Here is a 17,873-nt window from a genome sequence, read left to right as displayed (position 1 = left end):
TCCTCTCAGTCTCCTTTTCCCTCTCAGGCGAAACATACCCAGCTCCTTCAACCATTCCTCGTAAGGCTTGGTTTCCAGACCCTTGATCATCTTGGTTGTCCCTATGCACACATCCTAGCTTGTCAACATCCTTCTTCAAGGGACTGTTTTCAGGGGAAGCACTGTGAGGGCAGAGAGACTGTTTGCCATCAAGGGACGATTGCTTTCACGATTAATAGTGTGAAAGATTATGAGTTATGGGCAGTGTTTGCATTTTAGAAAAAAAGAGATGCCGGTACTCACCATGAAGTTGTTACAGTAAGTGCCACATTTTGAACCAGTGCTTTTCTTTTAGGGGACAAAATGTGTTGGTACTGTGTACCCTAGAGTACCTCAGAAAAAAAACCAAAACACTGGTCATGGGGTGGATAGAGAGTGTGCATACAAACAAGTGCTTTGCTTATTTTTCTGTCTGATGTTTTAATGCCGTTAATATCGTTAATAGCGCTGTGGTCTAAACCACTGAGCCTCTGTGGTGTAGTGGTTAGGCGCGTTAGACTCGAAATCTGGGGAACCGGGTTCGTGTGTCTGCTCCTCCACATGCAGCTGCTGGGTGACCTTGGGCTAGTCACACTTCTTTGAAGTCTCTCAGCCCCACTCGCCTCACAGAGTGTTTGTTGTGGGGGAGGAAGGGAAAAGGAGATTGTTAGCCGCTTTGAGACTCCTTCGGGTAGTGATAAAGCGGGATATCAAATCCAAACTCCTCCTCCTCCTCCTCCTCTTCTTCTTCTTCTTCTTCTTCTTCTGCTTGCCGATCAGAAGGTCGGCGGTTCTAATCCCCACGATGGGGTGAGCTCCCGTTGCTTTCCCAGCTCCTAGCAGTTCAAAAGCACACAAGTGCAAGTAGTTAAATAGGTACTGCTGCGAAGGTAAACAGTGTTTCCGTGCACTGCTCTGGTTTCAGTGTTCTGTTGCGCCAGAAGGGGCTTAGTCATGCTGGCCACATGACCCGGAAAGCTGTCTGTGGACAAACACCGGCTCCCCCGGCCTGTAAAGCGAGATGAGCGCCGCGTCCGCGACTGGACTTTACTGTCAGGGTTTTTTTACCCAGGGGTGTCTTACCCATAGAGGCTAGTGGCGCGGGGCGCCAAGTTATGGAGGGCGCCAGGGGCCAGGGAAGAGGCAGAGGCTGGACGCAGTGCCTCCCAGCATCAGCTTGCCGCCCTCACCCGCCTTTGCCATGCTGCCTGCGCTGAAGCAACACCGCACCCAGAGCCTCCGTCTGCTCTGGCCACTGCCTCTTCCCCGCTGGAGGAGCTGCCCTCCAGCCGCTGCCCGCCTCCTTCAACCGCCCTCCCTAAAAAAAGATTGACAACACTGGGAACCCGGGGGGCTGGGGGCTGAGAGAGCTTTGTACCACGGTGCTGGATATGTTTAAGGTGGCCCTGCCTTTGCCTTTACCTTTAATATTGTTGAATTGCTGTACTGATTTTTTAAATCATGTATGACTTTTGCTCTAATTGTGATGTTTAGCTTATTTTTTTGCTTACAGGTTGTTTTCACTGAGGATTTGTTAATTATTCTATATGGGTTATGATGCATATTATTATTATTATTATTATTATTATTATTATTAGAAGTTATATACCGCCCTATACCCGGAGGTCTCAGAGTGGTTCACATAAAAAGATCACAGTATATAAACTAAAAATAAAAGCAATAACCCAATAATACCCCCCCCAAAGAGCCACATTTTAAAAGGGTATGGGATGTTGATCAGGTCAACCAAAGGCCTGGTTGAAAAGAATTTTTGCCTAGCGCCTAAAGGTGTATAATGAAGGTGCCAGGCGAACTTCCCTTGGGAGAGCATTGTGGAACCTCAGATTTGAGGAACAGGGGCTGCCCAAAGGCTAAAGAGAAGCCCCTTTTAGGGCAGTCCTTTGTGTAGTTTAATGATGATGGTGGTGATCACTGCTTTTTTTTCTGGAAAAAAATAATGTTTCAGGGTACTCTCATTTTCCTACTCATAATGAAATACTGCCCCTCAATGAGGTCAAACTTAGATTCACAAAATATTCATTTTGGCTAAAATGTACAAGACAAGAACCAATGAGTGTTGGAAATGTAAAGAAAGGGAAGGTATTTTCTACCGCATGTGGTGGACTTGTAAAGTGGTAAAGGATTTCTGGGAAATGGCATATAATGAGTTAAAGAAAATGTTTAAAAATACTTTTGTTAAAAAACCAGAAGCCTTTTTATTGGGTATAGTGGGTGAAGAGATATGCAACAACTGCGGCAATAATTCTTTTAGCCCCCAAACACAAACAACAAGGAGTCCCAATGAAAGAAGAGTGGCAGATGAAGATGATGGACTTTGCAGCTAGTGAAGCTGACAGGAAAAACCCGAAACCAGAATGATCAAGTATTCCAAAAGGACTGAAGCAAATTTACACGATATCAGAAAGATTATTGTAAGCAATTAACATCACCAGCAGGGTTGTCTGAAGACCTGTAATGAGAAATTTTCCAACTTTCTATTATTTTTTTAAATTTTGAGTCCTTTTGTAGTGAGCGTCATTAGAATTGGAAAACGTACAAAACGCAATGATATAAAAGGTTAATTTTGGAAGCCATGAGGCCGGGAGGGAAGGAAGTCGTTAGGCTCTAAAGAGCCAGGGCGGTAAAGTGGACAAGGATGATGTGAATGTATATGACTTAATAATATATTAAAAAATAAAAATATATAGATACAGGTGAAACTCGGAAAATTAGGATATCGTTGAAAAGTGCATTTATTTCAGTACAGTAATGCAACTTATTATTTTTTATTGTTATTTTAATTTTTACAAATGCTTTCTTTTGGAAATTCCACAGTAATAAAACAAATAGTTACAATAATACAAAAATAAACATCACTATTACATTTCATTAATTACATTCCATTTATAATTGACCCGCCTAATGACAAATAATTACAATTACAAATAATGACAATTAAAGGCTTGACATATATTGCTTTGCATCATGTCATGCATCTATCTCATATATATTGGTTTCACCTTTTAAGTTGCCTTACTGAAATAAATGCACTTTTCGACGATATTCTAATTTTCCGAGTTTCACCTGTACCTATATTTTTTTTAAAAAAAAAAAATTCACAAAATGTTTAGGGTATGCGTACCCCTGCGAACCCCCAGAAAAATGATGGTGATGATGATGAAGAAGATGAAAGAGGCTCTGCTGCACAGCAGCAGGGCAGGTGCGAGGTCCCTCGCGCGAACGGCCCTCCCAACCGCGCTCATGCGGCCCCCGTCGCAGGAGGCGCTCGGCCGCTTCCGGCCGCTCCCCAGTGAGGCTGCGCGCTGGTGCTGGCATGCCGAATGGCTGAGGCGCCTGGCGCTGCTGCTCCTTCCCGCGACGGCAGACGGGCAGCTCCGAGCCTGGTGGGGGAAAGCGGCGGACCCATTCCCTGCTGCTGTCACCGGAGCCGCGCAGCGCCATGGTCTCCTGGATCATCTCCAGGCTAGTGGTGTGAGTAGCCCGCGCGGGGTGTCTCCCGCCGCGCGCCCTGCGCTTTTGGGGCACCCCCAGCCTTTTTGCAAGCGTCGTGGGATTGCATGGGGTTTATGTGTGTGTCTCTGTCTCCCGTGCGCAACGCAGCTTTCCACCCAACGCGCCCCGGGCTAAGAATATCTGCCCATCTAATTATAGCCTTTCCTTCGCAGGCTGCCGCCGGTGCCTAATTTTTTGCTTTCTTGATTTCTTGCGCTCAGCAGCAGGAGATCGGCGTGGGTTTATTATTATTATTATTATTATTATTATTATTATTATTATTATTATTATTATTTAAAGAGAGAGGGTTTTTTTTTAAATACAGCAAAGGGAAGATGTGCTTTTTTGGGGTGTTATTTTTTAAACACCCCAAGCTTGGTGCTGTCGGGTGGGGGTAAAGTCAGAACGGATGCACGCGAAAGCCGGTTGCTTTTTGCAGCGTTTCGCCTCTGCAAATGGGGACAAAAATCGACTATTGGGAAGGGCGGCAGGGAAATTGACGCTTTGTTGCTGGCAATACATAATTCTGTGGGGTGGGGGCTCGCTAGAGGGCGCTGTCTGGAGCCATCCCATGGGAGGTGGGAGCAGAGAGAGAGAGGGGGGTCCTCATTTATTTTTTGGTTCAGCGTTGTTCACCTTACATGATTAAAATTGGGGGGGGGGAGCATCTGTGGGGTTCCCCTCTCTTTGAAACCAAAACAAAAGAAAAACCCATAGCCTTTTTGGAAAAGCCTAGAGGGAAAAGTGGAGGATTCTCCTGCTTCAACATAGGCGTCGATGGTGATCTTCACATGTCATGCAGAAAGAAAGGGAAGGGAGTCGGCCTGCAACATGTGCCCACAACATGAAGCTTGGTTATTCTCATAGGTGCTGCTTTTGCAAAAGAAATGTAGCTTGCCGATTAAGTTAGGAGAGCAACAGAATGAATCCGAATGTGGGTTTTCCTTGGGTTTCCTCTTCTAGCATGCTGAAGGCAATTTGTTGTTGGAGGCCCAGCACCTCCTTTGTGTGGAGAGATGTGCTAGGATAAAAGCCCGGTTCATCCACCTGGCTTCTGTCTCTGCCCAGCAGTCTGAAAGATGGGAAGAGGGTGGGATTGATTTTTGAGCTTCCTCTCTGTGACAGTCAAGAGCCTTTTGATGGCAGATCATGGCAAGGGTTGTAAGAACAGAAGCCGGCAAGTTATATGATCCTGATCAATCTGCAGCTGTCATTTTCTGTGGTTGAGCTTGCACTTTATTAGGGTGAACCATGTTAAATATTAGATGGGTATTTTGCAAAAAAGGTAAGTCTTTTGCTGATCTTAAAAAAAAAAGATAGCACTTTAAGGTTTTGTTCCTGCAAAACTGTTCCCCCCCTCTTTCTCCACATAGTATTTCCAAGTGTGTAATTGGCATAGTATTTCTAAGCTCGTGTTTAAAGACACTGTTCCACTGTTCTGTGTTTTTGGCATCATTTCGAATATAGTCTCTCCTTTGACTTTTAAACTCAGGCTCATTTTTAAATGTCTAGTATTAATCTGTATATTTGCCTCCTCCCATCTTGTGAAGCTTTGTTGAAATATTGTCGATTGGTATGTAGTTCTGGGAAACAAAGGCAGCCCAAGGAACGACTCTATTATGAGTGAGGTCATACCTCACACAATTTGAAAGGCGTGGGGTGGGGTGAGGAAGAGAACAGGATAAGTGCACCTACAGTTCTTTGTTCCACATGGTCCGCAAGCAGAAAAAGTATGATGTGACACCAGGACTTGTAGGAATAAAACACAAAGTTGCTTGATGGTGCAGAATAGCCCTCATTAAATACTACATAGAGGAAACAATTTCTTACAGTACAGACCACCCCCAGATTCCCTTTCTGAATGTGCTAGGTAAAGGTAAAGGGACCCCTGACCATTAGGTCCAGTCGTGACCGACTCTGGGGTTGCGCGCTCATCTCGCATTATTGGCCGAGGGAGCCGGCGTATAGCTTCCAGGTCATGTGGCCAGCATGACAAAGCCGCTTCTGGCAAACCAGAGCAGCACATGGAAACGCCGTTTACCTTCCCACTGTAGCGGTTCCTATTTACTTGCATTTTGATGTGCTTTCGAACTGCTAGGTTGGCAGGAGCTGGGACGAAGCAATGGGAGCTCACCCCGTCACAGGGATTCGAACCGCTGACCTTCGGATCAGCAAGCCCTAGGCTCAGTGGTTTAACCACAGCGCCACCTGAATGTGCTAGGTTGTGTGTTAATGTGGTGTGAAGGCAGTCTTCAGGTCCTACAAATTTGGGTTAGGGTTTAAATGGAATTGTTGCGAAATATAAACATTTGATCGAAGTAGCCTCCAAAGCCTGCTCTCCATTATCCCATTGCAATGAACATACAGTATGGCTAATTCAGAGCATGGCCATTTGAAGCAAATGTGGAAAGTTCCAAGGGAGGGATGCACAATAATGCTAAAAGTTTAAAGTGCTGGTTGAGTCCCAGCCAGGGCCTGTTGGCTCTGAAGCCTGATGTTGGGAATACTGCATTCCTAAAGCGGCAGTTGGGAGAAATACAAAAATCAAAGGAAACTGTAGAATTGTAGACCTGAGGGTCATCTCGTCAAATCCCCCTGCAATGCAGGAGTCTCAACTGAATCATAGTTGAGTTGTCCCACAAGAAAAACCCCAAACTCTTAGACAGACAATCAACATAACTAGCACCAGAGAACAGATACCCACCATTTCTGGTTGACCTGATGGTGTAGCCGTGGTGAGACCTGGGTGGTCCTGGCCTTTGAGAAACTTGCATTCCAGGTCTATCCCTCTGTTGGTTCTCAATGGGTAAACCTGTGGTCCATATGTTGGCAGACCTGGCATCAGGACAACATCTTCCCACTCACTGCTGAAACCTTCAGTTATTTCCCAGGCTCCCTTCGCCTTCTCCATCCCTTAATTCATTGCACTGCTGCTATACCGCGGTTCCCCTAAAAAAGAAACCCCAAAGTGCCAGGTTAACAATGCCAGACTACGCTTCCGTGTTGGCACACACTGTCTCCTCCCCATCTTCAGCAAAAACAACACTTGGTTACTTTTCTGGGCTGGCGTAACACATACCGGTACTCTCTCAGCCACAGTCCTGCCCTCTGCAACATGGGTATAGTAAAAGGTAAAAGGGTAAAGCGACCCCTGACCATTAGGTCCAGTCGTGACCGACTCTGGGGTTGCGGTGCTCATCTCGCTTTACTGGCCAAGGGAGCCGGCGTACAGCTTCCGGGTCATGTGGCCAGCATGACAAAGCCACTTCTGGCGAACCAGAGCAGGACACGGAAACGCCGTTTACCTTCCCACTTGGAGCGGTACCTATTTATCTACTTGCACTTTGATGTGCTTTCGAACTGCTAGGTTGGCAGGAGCAGGGACCGAGCAACGGGAGCTCACCCCATCGTGGGGATTTGAACCGCCGACCTTCTGATCAGCAAGCCCTAGGCTCAGTGGTTTAACCCACAGCCCCACCCACGTCCCATGGGTATAGTAGCAGTGGACTTTTATCTGCATTGGTATTAACAGAGTAATTTGTAAGATATTTATCAAGTCAAAAGGACATGACATTTTGGGGGGGGGGTAGGAAATAAGGCCTTAGCTAGAAAGAACACAAGTTCCTGACTTTGCTGCTACTTTTTTGTTTGGAGTTGACACACTGCTTTCCAGTCATACCTACAATAAAATCCTGGATATCTGACTTGTTTTCTATGGAGCAGCAATCACTTCTCTAGTAGGGAAGACCAGCAGAATATGCTTAAAAGCAAAGCAAGGGTCTAGATATTGGGCTTTCCTCTTCAGCCTCCCCTAATTGGCTAGATCTGCTTTCCTAAATCTTAGTCATTGCTGCGGCTTCATTCATTGGCTAAAAACACTGAAAGGTAGAAGCAGGCTGGTTTCTTGCAAAAACAAACGAGGGGGGAAAGTGCCTGGACATTTTGCCTCAGATCTCAGGGTATACAAATGCTAAAATCTTAACTATTTTTTTAAATAAAAAAGGGGAATCACAGTTCATCTGATGGAGCAGAGCAACTGCCCCCCCTCCCCGCCATGGACATTCACGATGGCCACAGAATTCCCCCCCCCCTTGCTCTGTAAAGAAAATTAGGAAATTTCCCAAAGAAGGTATTGTAACTGGAAGGAACAGGAATTTGGCAATGCAGGATGGACACATTGGGAGCTAGGAGCAACAGTGGCCAAAACCAGACAAACTGGAAGTATTATTAAAATAAAAAAAAATTCCTTCAGTGGCACCTTAAAGACCAACTAAGTTTTTATTTTGGTATGAGCTTTCGTGTGCATGCACACTGCACACGAAAGCTCATACCAAAATAAAAACTTAGTTGGTCTTTAAGGTGCTACTGAAGGAATTCTTTTTATTTTACTTCGACCCAGACCAACACGGCTACCTACCTGTAACTGGAAGTATTATTATTATTTATTAAGTTTTTATACTGTGCCACCCTTCATTTGAGGATCACAGGGCAGTTTACAATATAAAACCACAAAAATGCATAGCATAGTAACAAACAAAAACAATATCACACCCCCACCCCCAATAGGTCTGTTGTTATGAGTCCTGATCTTTGGCTCTGGGCGCCATATTTCCTGTCTCTCTCCCTTTTCTTTTTCTTTTCTTTAAAAAACAACAACTGCTAACAGAACAGCTGGACTTGCTGCAATGTGTAATGTCAGGGAGCCCACCACATGAAGAGGGCTCCATCCTGTATCATTGGCCAGGCAGTCTGGGGCTGATGGGAGTTGTAGTCCAAAACATCTGAAGGGCAGCTGCTGGTGGAAGGCTGATGTAGCTCCATTCATCCTACCTAAAACTATCCTGACCCTTGGGGTGTGTGTGGCTTTATAGGTTTTAGGAGGAACGATGTACATGGCCAACCTTTTCAAGCTAGGGGGCACTCTTGGAATTTTTATTAAGTGCCGTGGGCGCCGGTCACAAAATGGCTGCTGTGGAAGTGTGGCATCACACAAAGTGTGGCTGCCTCATCTAAAAGCAGACAAGAGAGAGCCGCAAGACAGTGTAGGCATATTCTCAGGAAAGGGGCAAAAAGGCACCTCTTGCTGCCCTCACTCAGAGAAAGATGCTTTTTTTTCAGAGCAGAAGGGGGGGGGGGTCCAGTCCTGGAATCCAATGTCATCAGAACCTGTTTAAGGGAATGTGTCAATGTATGAAAGCACGAGGCAGCGGCAACCATTGCATATGGTGGCTTTTTGAGGGGACCTTCATCGAGACTACTGGCAGGTGCCATAGGAGGTACTGGTGGGCATACTGGGACCCTCAGACATCATATTGGCAACCTGTGCTCTGTGTTCACGGGGAAGAAGGATGGGCTCCTAATAGGAGCCTCCTTTAAGGCACTGTGCGATATGCACCATAGTGAGCCACTCCCCACCCCGATTTTTCATTAGTTCCAGCACAATCATTTTTGCATTTAATCACATTCCTCTATATCTGCTTTCTGCAAATGAAAGCTAGCTTTTCAAATCTGTATCCTTGTCTGGCTTCCGCTGCATCGTTGTTCTAGTCAAATATTGTGGAGATGCTGTAAGGAAATGTAGGGCAATCTGAGCCCCGTTCAGTTAAACTGCCTCTGTCTTTCTTTGTGTGATTTAATTTTTAATGTGTGCCATGTGCGCTGAGGTCTGGTCTTAACCTACACAGATTTCTGGTCTCTCCATCCTATATAATAGGATGCACCCTTAATAAAACAGATTAACTGACGGATGAATGAGAAACTGATTTCGGAACTATGGTCTTTGTTCTATCTTTCTGAGGACTGCACATTGCTTATGGAGCTTATGGCAATTGCTATCCTTTTCACTGAGCGATGGATTACGTTAGGTCCCCCCGAAGCATCTTTAGATTGGAAGTTGATAAGACAAGGCAGTCCCCATCGTGCCATATTATGTTGACACAGCACATTCCAGCATCACGTAATAGTGAATTTAATCAAACCTACCCTCTCATGTCAAGCTGCTGTAGATAATTTCACTCGCGGCAGTACCAATACTTTTTAATTCTAACAGATTATGTTCATTACATTACAGTACTATCCTAGTATAGATGTTAAAAGGATACAAATTTCTTCCATTTCAACCAAAGGTTTCGTGAGGCTTTGATTGATCTTGGATCTGAGTTTTCATATCATTCCAGAACCAGATGATAGGAACTGGGACGGGTAGGGATATCATCTTTTGTCCCCTTTGGGAATTTCCTCATTTTTCATACACGCTTGTCTAAACCCTAGTCTTTTGTGAATTTAATTGCTCGGTGATGGATGGAAGGACCAGAAGGTGGAAGGAGAAAGGGGTGACGCTTTCTTTTGTATTCTCAGCTTCGCTGCACGCTCAACAAACTTCCCCTGCCTGCTTCCCTCCCCGACTAAATAGCTGCATCAATGATGGGAATGGGTTGGGGCAAAGACACCTCCTTGTTTGGGGGAAGTGAAATACCTGAAACGTTTGCCCTCAACAGTGTTGGAATTGCGTTTGGGAAGATGGTTGTCTGACCTCCCAGTTGAACTATCGGAAATGCAGTGGTTCCTTATTCTCCCAAACCTAGGAGAGGGTAGGGACTAATGCGTCTCAAATAAATGTCTTCCTTGCCAACGAAGATCGTGGAATGGAAGTATATTAAATTGGGAACAGGCCGTAGCTCCGTGGTAGAGCCCATGACTTGCTCCTAGGTTGAAGGAGCGTCTCTACCCCCACCATTCAGCCCGGACACTGAGATCCAGCACCGAGGGCCTTCTGGCGGTTCCCTCATTGCGAGAAGCCAAGTTGCAGGGAACCAGGCAGAGGGCCTTCTCGGTAGTGGCGCCCGCCCTGTGGAACGCCCTCCCATCAGATGTCAAGGCAATAAGTAACTATTTTACTTTTAGAAGACAACTGAAGGCGGCCCTGTTTAGGGAAGTTTTTAATGTTTAATGCTGTACTGTTTTAATATTCGGTTGGAAGCCGCCCAGAGTGGCTGGAGAAACCCAGCCAGATGGGCGGGGTATAAATAATAAATTATTATTATTATTATTATTATTATTATTATTATTATTATTATTAAATCCCTGGCTTCTCCAGCTAGGACAAGGAATACCCCCTTGCCTGAAACCATGGGATGGCCATTTGCCAGTCAGATGACAGTACTGAAACAGGTAGGCCAACGGTATAAACCTGCTTTCCATCACTTTGTAGGTTTCGGTTTCTTGCAACGACTGCAAAAGCCCTGAGGGTGACAAAGAGCAAAAATGCTGATGGGGATGGCTTGTGTGTCTATGTATTATTTATTTATAATCTAGTTAATTGGATGGACAGGGGAGAGGGGAAGAAGGGATGGGACAACCCACCATATACGCAGCTCCGTTCCCATCTGCTCTGCACGGACCATCTGTATCCCTCACCATCGCTCCTCTCCTTGCTGCTATCTATCACTGAAGTCATCGCTGCGGCTGGGGCAAGGGAATGCTGGGAATTAGCTTTATCAATATTGCATAGCCTGAGCTCTGTAGCACTATCTAGCTTTCTGAGGAAGGTTTCAGGAGAGTGTGCCTCTTCACCCGCTCCTGAAATCCTTTTGCTCCCCTTCCCTTCCCCCTGGTAATAAAGTGCTCACATTTGGATCTGATGTGTCAGCTGCAAGCCAGAATCCTTCAGTGTTACGTAGCACAATTGGAGTGGGTGGTGATGGTACAGGAGGGTAGGAAGGAAAATAAGGTCTCCCCACCCCTTTTGGAAAACCAAATGTCCTACAAATCCACATCAGGGCAAAGTGTTTTGGTTTGCCAAGTGATGGTAGCTCCCTAATGTAGATTTCTTAAAATTTATTTTGGGCCAGCCTTTGCTTTTCATGTCACTGTTCCCAGGAAAGGAACATTATTCCCAGGAAAGGAACACTGTTCCCAGGAAAGGAACCTTCGCCCATTATTAAATTTTCCTCACTTGGAGATTGTCTTCAGAAGACCTGCGCATGTACTTGCCCATGGGACCCAATTAGTTTGGGTACCTTTTCAGTGGTAGCCCCATGCCTGAGGAAGTCAGTTCCCAAAAGTGGTTCTTCTGACCTCTTGTTGCAAGCCTTTAAATTTGTTTTTTATTTTATTATATTGTGCCTTCGATTCCTGGATGTTCTGGGGCATTTCCCCTTGGGAAGAGCAAATGATGTTGTTGAGGGTCTTGTCTCGTTGCAAAACGGTGAGACGCAAAGGGTTCTTGTTCACTCCTGAGTGCCTTCTCTGATGCCAAGGGGGCCTACAATCCACCTTGGTATCCAAGGGAACTGTGGGTGTGGAAACAGGTTGTGTGACTGCCAAGAATGCCGGTGGTATCGATCTCACTCCAAGGCTGACTGAGCACTGGTTAGAGGTCATCATTGCGTCTAACATATGGTAATAAGGGCAGTGAATAAGTCCTCCTTTGTCGACTCCACTCAGGCCAAGTAATCCAACATAACTTTTGCAGCTTGCCCAGAAACTGGTCTCACCAGCTGGTGGGAACACGGGCGGAAGAAGGCGTGTTTGGGGGGTGCGGTATGTACTGGGTGTCAGCTGTGAGGGCGTTGCCCCTGGACACTCGCTGCGCAGGTGGCGGGTCGCTAGGGACGATGCTGCTGCATGTGGCTAGCGGCGCGCCCCCATGCTCTCTGCGCAGGCGGCAGGTGGCTAGTGATGCTCACCGTGCGGGCTGCTAGCCCTGCCCCGGCGAGCCGGTTAGCCCCGCCCCTGCCCCACCCCAGGTGCTGGGACAGGTAGCTCTGCCCCTGGGTGGGAGGTATACCTGCCAAGTTCCGGCCTGAGAAATAAGCGACTGAACTGGAAGTAGCAGACCGGAAGTAGCGCTGCCACCATTTTGGAACTGGGCGGAGCATGCTCCGAAGCAACTTTTGATGCTGCTCTGCCCTGTTCCAAAATGGCCGCCGCACCAGAAGTCGCGCTGCAGCCATTTTGGAACTGGGCAAAGCAGCATCAAAAGTCGCTTCTGAGCATGCTCCGCCCAGTTCCAAAATGGCTGCCGCGCCAGAATAAACCAGGGAAAAACAAAAAAATCTGTTTTTTCGGCTGGGAACAGCTGGAAAAACGGGGGTTTCCCGGGGAATACGGGAGACTTGGCAGCTATGGTGGGAGGTGAGTTGAGGCCTGCTGTCATTGCCTGGTCCACCATTTTAAACATAGGGTTGCTCCGCTCTGTGGTGATTTAGATATTATTGTGACCGTCCCAGCTGTAGTTCCAATGCTGCATCTTACCTGACAGAAAGAAATATTACCCTTCCATGCTGTGGATAATGAGAGCATCCGTTTTTGTCTTCTCTTTACCTTTGAATAGAATTTCAGCTTTGCAATTGACATTCATATGCTGACTGAGGAGCTTTATTTTTTGTGTGTGTCACCCTAAGAAATCTCCCCCGAAGCACCATCTGTAGGGAGAACATAATAATGCTCAGCAATGATCTCTGTGTTCTGAGAGAGCCATGGGTTAGATTTTTTTTTTTTAAGTGGCTATTGTGTAGGCGAGGAAGAAGCAGGGTTGTTTTAAAAACACAGCTATGTTTCCTAAGTTTTCATTCATCCCCAAAGATATAAGGAAAATAATTTGTACCCAACCGTGGCTGCGAGGGTGGATATTGCGACATATTGGAAAAATGACAAACTCCCTACCAGAGTTGAATGGTTATCCAAATTGACAGAATATGGGGGATTAGCCTCTCTTTCGGAAAGAATCAGAGACAAGCCCAGACAGGAGTTCATTCTAGATTTTCAAAAATTATTTGAAAAGCAGCTGTAATCTAAGCCCGGTGGTTGCCTTTGAATGATTTCTGTAAATAATACACATGATTGAATATGATATCTAAATAGAAAAGAGAATTTTTACTAATTGGAAATGATAAATTAGAGCAAGATTCAGGTAGGTAGCCGTGTTGGTTTGATGCAGTAGGAATATATTAAAAAAATAATACAAAAAAATACAAAAAATACAGTTTCAACTACCGGTATGTTCTTTCTACACAAACCTATGACTTCCCATCCTCTCCATATTCTCCTTTATATTAAACATATTGCTTTAAAAATATATGAAAAAGTAAAAAAAAATGTCCAGTAGCACCTTAGAGACCAACTAAGTTTGTTCTTGGTATGAGCTTTCGTGTGTATCTGAAGAAGTGTGCATGCACACGAAAGCTCATACCAAGAACAAACTTAGTTGGTCTCTAAGGTGCTACTGGACATTATGTGTTGTACAGTAGAGCCTCTACTTACAACCGTCTCTACTTGGGCCTGATCCAAGTTGCGACTGCGGCAAACCCGGAAGTAAATACCGGGTTTGCCGCGATTCGCACACACGCAGAAGCAGTTTCTGCCATTTGCGCATGCGCAGAAGCGGCTGCCGCCGTCTGCACATGTGCAGAAGCCCACTGCTGCCAAATGCGCCTGTACACAATGGAACTTCTACCAGTGACCTGGATTGACTTACGGACGGACCTCCGGAACTGATTACGTCCGTACGTAGAGGTTCCACTGTATATATATGGAAAATGATAATAAAGCATTTTAAATTTTAAAAAAATTAGTTTTCATTTAGAAAAATAAGGAACGTGGGGAGGGGAGAGGTTGCTTTCCATCAGAATTAGCCAACAGGCTTGATTTGCTAACTGCTGCAAGTGAAATAACCAGAATGACTGAGAAATGTATTCTTGGCAGCTACACAAGTTTTTTTTTAGTGGAGCATAAAGGGAACATCATAACAATTACTGCCTTCTAATGTTTGTATGAGCTGCCTTCTTCCCAGGTGGCAGATGTCTCTCTGTGCCATGCTCAAAACAATATCTGTTGCCTCGGGGTTGCTTTGGGGCTCTGCACCCATCTCTCTAAGGGACCCAGGTGGCGCTGTGGTTAAACCACTGAGCCTAGGGCTTGCTGATCAGAAGGTCAGCGGTTCGAATCCCTGTGACGGAGTGAGCTCCCGTTGCTTGGTCCCAGCTCCTGCCAACCTAGCAGTTCGAAAGCACGTCAAAATGCAAGTAGATAAATAGGAACCACTACAGCGGGAAGGTAAACGGCGTTTCCATGTGCTGCTCTGGTTTGCCAGAAGCGGCTTTGTCATGCTGGCCACATGACCTGGAAGCTATACGCCGGCTCCCTCGGCCAATAATGCGAGATGAGCGCGCAACCCCAGAGTCGGTCACGACTGGACCTAATGGTCAGGGGTCCCTTTACCTTTACCTTACCCATCTCTAGCAGATCCTAGTCCATGTGCAAGATTGTGGTTAGATTTTATTCAGTAAAACATTCCTTTTTGCCAGTGAAGCAGAAGAACTGTCTGTTATTTTACCTTTTTGCAGTGCAAGGCCCAAGCAACCTTGCTCTGAAGTCCTATGCTAATTAAGGCTTACTCAAAAGTAAATGTGCACAGGATTGCAGCTTTAACCTCTCTTCCCCTTCAGAGTGGTTACATTACTCTAATTTCAGTGCTGCAGAGATAACTTAGGAAAGAGTGAATATTTATGTAAAGGTGACGGAGCTTAATTGATTGCTTATGATCTCATCTTAGTAATGCTGCTTTTGTTAAAAGCGTTACTGGAATCTGCAAGGAAGGAAGAAATTGTCTGTAATTTTCTGCTACCCAGAAAAGCCCTAGAAACACCAGGTAGATGTACATTCTAGCACCAGAGGGGGAGATCTACAATGGTGTCTTTTTGTTCAAGTTCACAAACATTTGTTCTGGGGGTAGCTTTTCTGGTGTTCGCCATTGTTTTTCCTTCAAACTAGTAACGCATGATGAGTTCCCTTACTGGAAAGGTATAGTGGGGAGTGTTCCGCTTCCTAAAAATGAAATAAAATGATGAATTATAGCCTTTGTAGAAAGTTCTTAAAATGGTATGAGCATGGTAGGGAAGACGGTGTTTTTGAACCGCCTGAGAGGGCCAGGAACACTAAATCAGTAGGTATCTGTGACTGGGGTTTTCCTAACAATGGGTGTGTGTGAATGTTCTTGACGTAAGAGCTAAGGAAGTGAGCCCTCTTGCCCCAGGTCAGGATTGGGGAACCTCAGGGCCAAATTTGGCCCTCCAATTTGTAGCTCCTTGCAGGATCTGGGGATACGACGTCAAAAATTGCTAGCGCTTTGATTAAGCTACAAAGGCGAGGAATGAGATCGGCTTTACCATCTATATACCTCTCAAATCTTCACACACTTGACAATTAAATGGATGATCTGCACCTTATTAATCAAGAAAACTCAAGGAAATTCCGATATGCTAAAGTGGAGGGTTCGAGGAAAGACAGAAATTTGTACCCCAATATAGGAGCACACTGACGAAGGAGATTATAGTGGCAAAATGAACCTATGATTTGGACTCAATTCTCAAACATGTCTCGGCTACTCTTTGGAAGAATTTACAGAACGTTTCTGAATATAAGAGAACATCTTCTTTTACTGAATATAAGAGAACATATTCTTCTGCTCCAGAGAGTCAAAAATTGGCAAACGACCTGATTCAGTTTTATGCCAAAGTCAAGCATTATCAACTAGAGAAATTCACTCGGCGCCAGAGGCACCAACAACCACCTCAACCTGTTCTGAAGTCACTACAGGGACAGAAGGCAAAAGCTCCAGGCGCAGTAGGAGTGGCTCCTCTTTGCTTGAAATAGTGTTCTGCGCACTCCGATCCTTACACAGATATTTAACAGATATTTTATATAAAGTACGTTTACATTGTAAAATTAGCCAAAGCAAATTCCAAGTATGTAAGTACTTGGCGAATAAATTTCTATTCTATTCTATTCTATTCTATTCTATTCTATTCTATTCTATTCTATTCTATTCTATTCTATTCTATTCTATTCTATTCTATCCTCTCTGAGGCCTCTCTCCAGACCATACCTACCAAGTTTCTGTGGGAGAAATAAGGGACCGGACTGGAAGTAGAAGACCGGAAGTAGCGCTGTCGCCATTTTGGAACTGGGTGGAGCATGCTCAGAAGCGACTTTTGATGCTGCTTTGCCCAGTTCCAAAATGGCCGCCGCGCCAGAAGTCGCACTGCAGCCATTTTGGAACTGGGCAGAGCTGCATCAAAAGTCGCTTCTGAGCATGCTCCGCCCAGTTCCAAAATGGCCGCCGCGCCAGAATAAACCGGGGAAAAACAAAAAAATCCATTTTTTCAGCTGAGAACAGCTAGAAAAACGGGGGTTTCCCGGGGAATACGGGAGACTTGGCAGCTATGCTCCAGACCACACCCTCCCTGAGAAATTTGGCCTGACAGGAATATGTCATGAACTCTGACAATGACTCTTGGTTGTCTGGATGAAGCAGTAAAGCTGGCAGTCCTTGCTGTGCCCACTTTTTCCTTGGGGCCCCACCCACCACCAGCATGTGCCCCATAGCTCTGTTGTGAGTAGCGGAACGTGGGCCCAGGGTGTATGTCTGTCCCAGACTACTCTAAGGTAAATTGAACATAGTCCCAAGGGCAACACTAGAGAGGAGTCGAACAGTCCAATGGTCAAATACAGGTTCAGATCCAATGCAAGGGGATACAGTGGTACCTTGGTTCTCAGACGCCTTGGTACTCAAACCACTGGGAACCCAAACACCCAAGTAAGTGTTCCGGTTTGCGAACCTTTTTCGGAAGCCGAACATGCTCCGTTTTTAGTGTTACACTTCCGATTTTACGCTGAGGTCTGTCTTTTGATGCTTTTTATTTTGCATTTTTGTTTTTGCGGCTTTTTTGTTTCGCTTTTGTGACGGTGTTCAAACCCAGTTTAGCCACTGATGAATTGATTGTGTGACTACAGTACATTGTTTCTTGCTTTCATTTTATGGATCAATGGTCTCGTTAGATAGCAAGATTCATGTTAAATTGCTGTTTTAGGGGTTGTTTTCAAAAGCCTGGAACGGATTAATCCGTTTTGCATTACTTCCTATGGGAAAGCACGCCTTGGTTTTGGAATGCTTTGGTTTTGGAACGGACTTCCGGAATGGATTAAGTTTGAGAACCAAGGAACCACTGTAAGTTCAAAGTCAAACCGTAAGGCCAGGTTCCCATCTATGAAGAAGTTCCAGGACTGGAATCCTGTGGTTATTCCTACATGGAGTAATTTAAACTAGATACTTTCAGTATTGCATATTACTAGTGTTCTTAGTGCTGGAGGAGACTCTTGAGAGTCCCATGGACTGCAAGAAGATCAAACCTATCCATTCTGAAGGAAATCAGCCCTGAGTGCTCACTGGAAGGACAGATCGTGAAGCTGAGGCTCCAATACCTTGGCCACCTCATGAGAAGACTCCCTGGAAAAGACCCTGATGTTGGGAAAGATGGAGGGCACTAGGAGAAGGGGACGAC

General features: G+C 45.5%; 1 protein-coding gene across 5 annotated transcripts in view; it reads left to right on the top strand.

The window, feature by feature from the left end:
* The first annotated feature begins 3,353 nt into the window (after positions 1-3,353).
* Positions 3,354-17,873, top strand: part of REEP1 (receptor accessory protein 1) — a 70,804-nt gene continuing 56,284 nt past the window's right edge. For all 5 annotated transcript variants that reach the window (XM_060282302.1, XM_060282306.1, XM_060282305.1 and 2 more), the window contains exon 1: positions 3,354-3,510. In XM_060282302.1, the coding sequence (XP_060138285.1) occupies positions 3,479-3,510 (32 nt within the window). In that variant the 5' untranslated portion in view covers positions 3,354-3,478. The remainder of the gene's footprint in view (positions 3,511-17,873) is intronic.

The sequence above is a fragment of the Zootoca vivipara genome, chromosome 13, assembly GCF_963506605.1.
Source record: "Zootoca vivipara chromosome 13, rZooViv1.1, whole genome shotgun sequence".
Classification (NCBI taxonomy): domain Eukaryota; kingdom Metazoa; phylum Chordata; class Lepidosauria; order Squamata; family Lacertidae; genus Zootoca; species Zootoca vivipara.
Note: the sequence above shows the minus strand (reverse complement) of the source record. Positions and strands in the feature narration are given on the sequence as shown.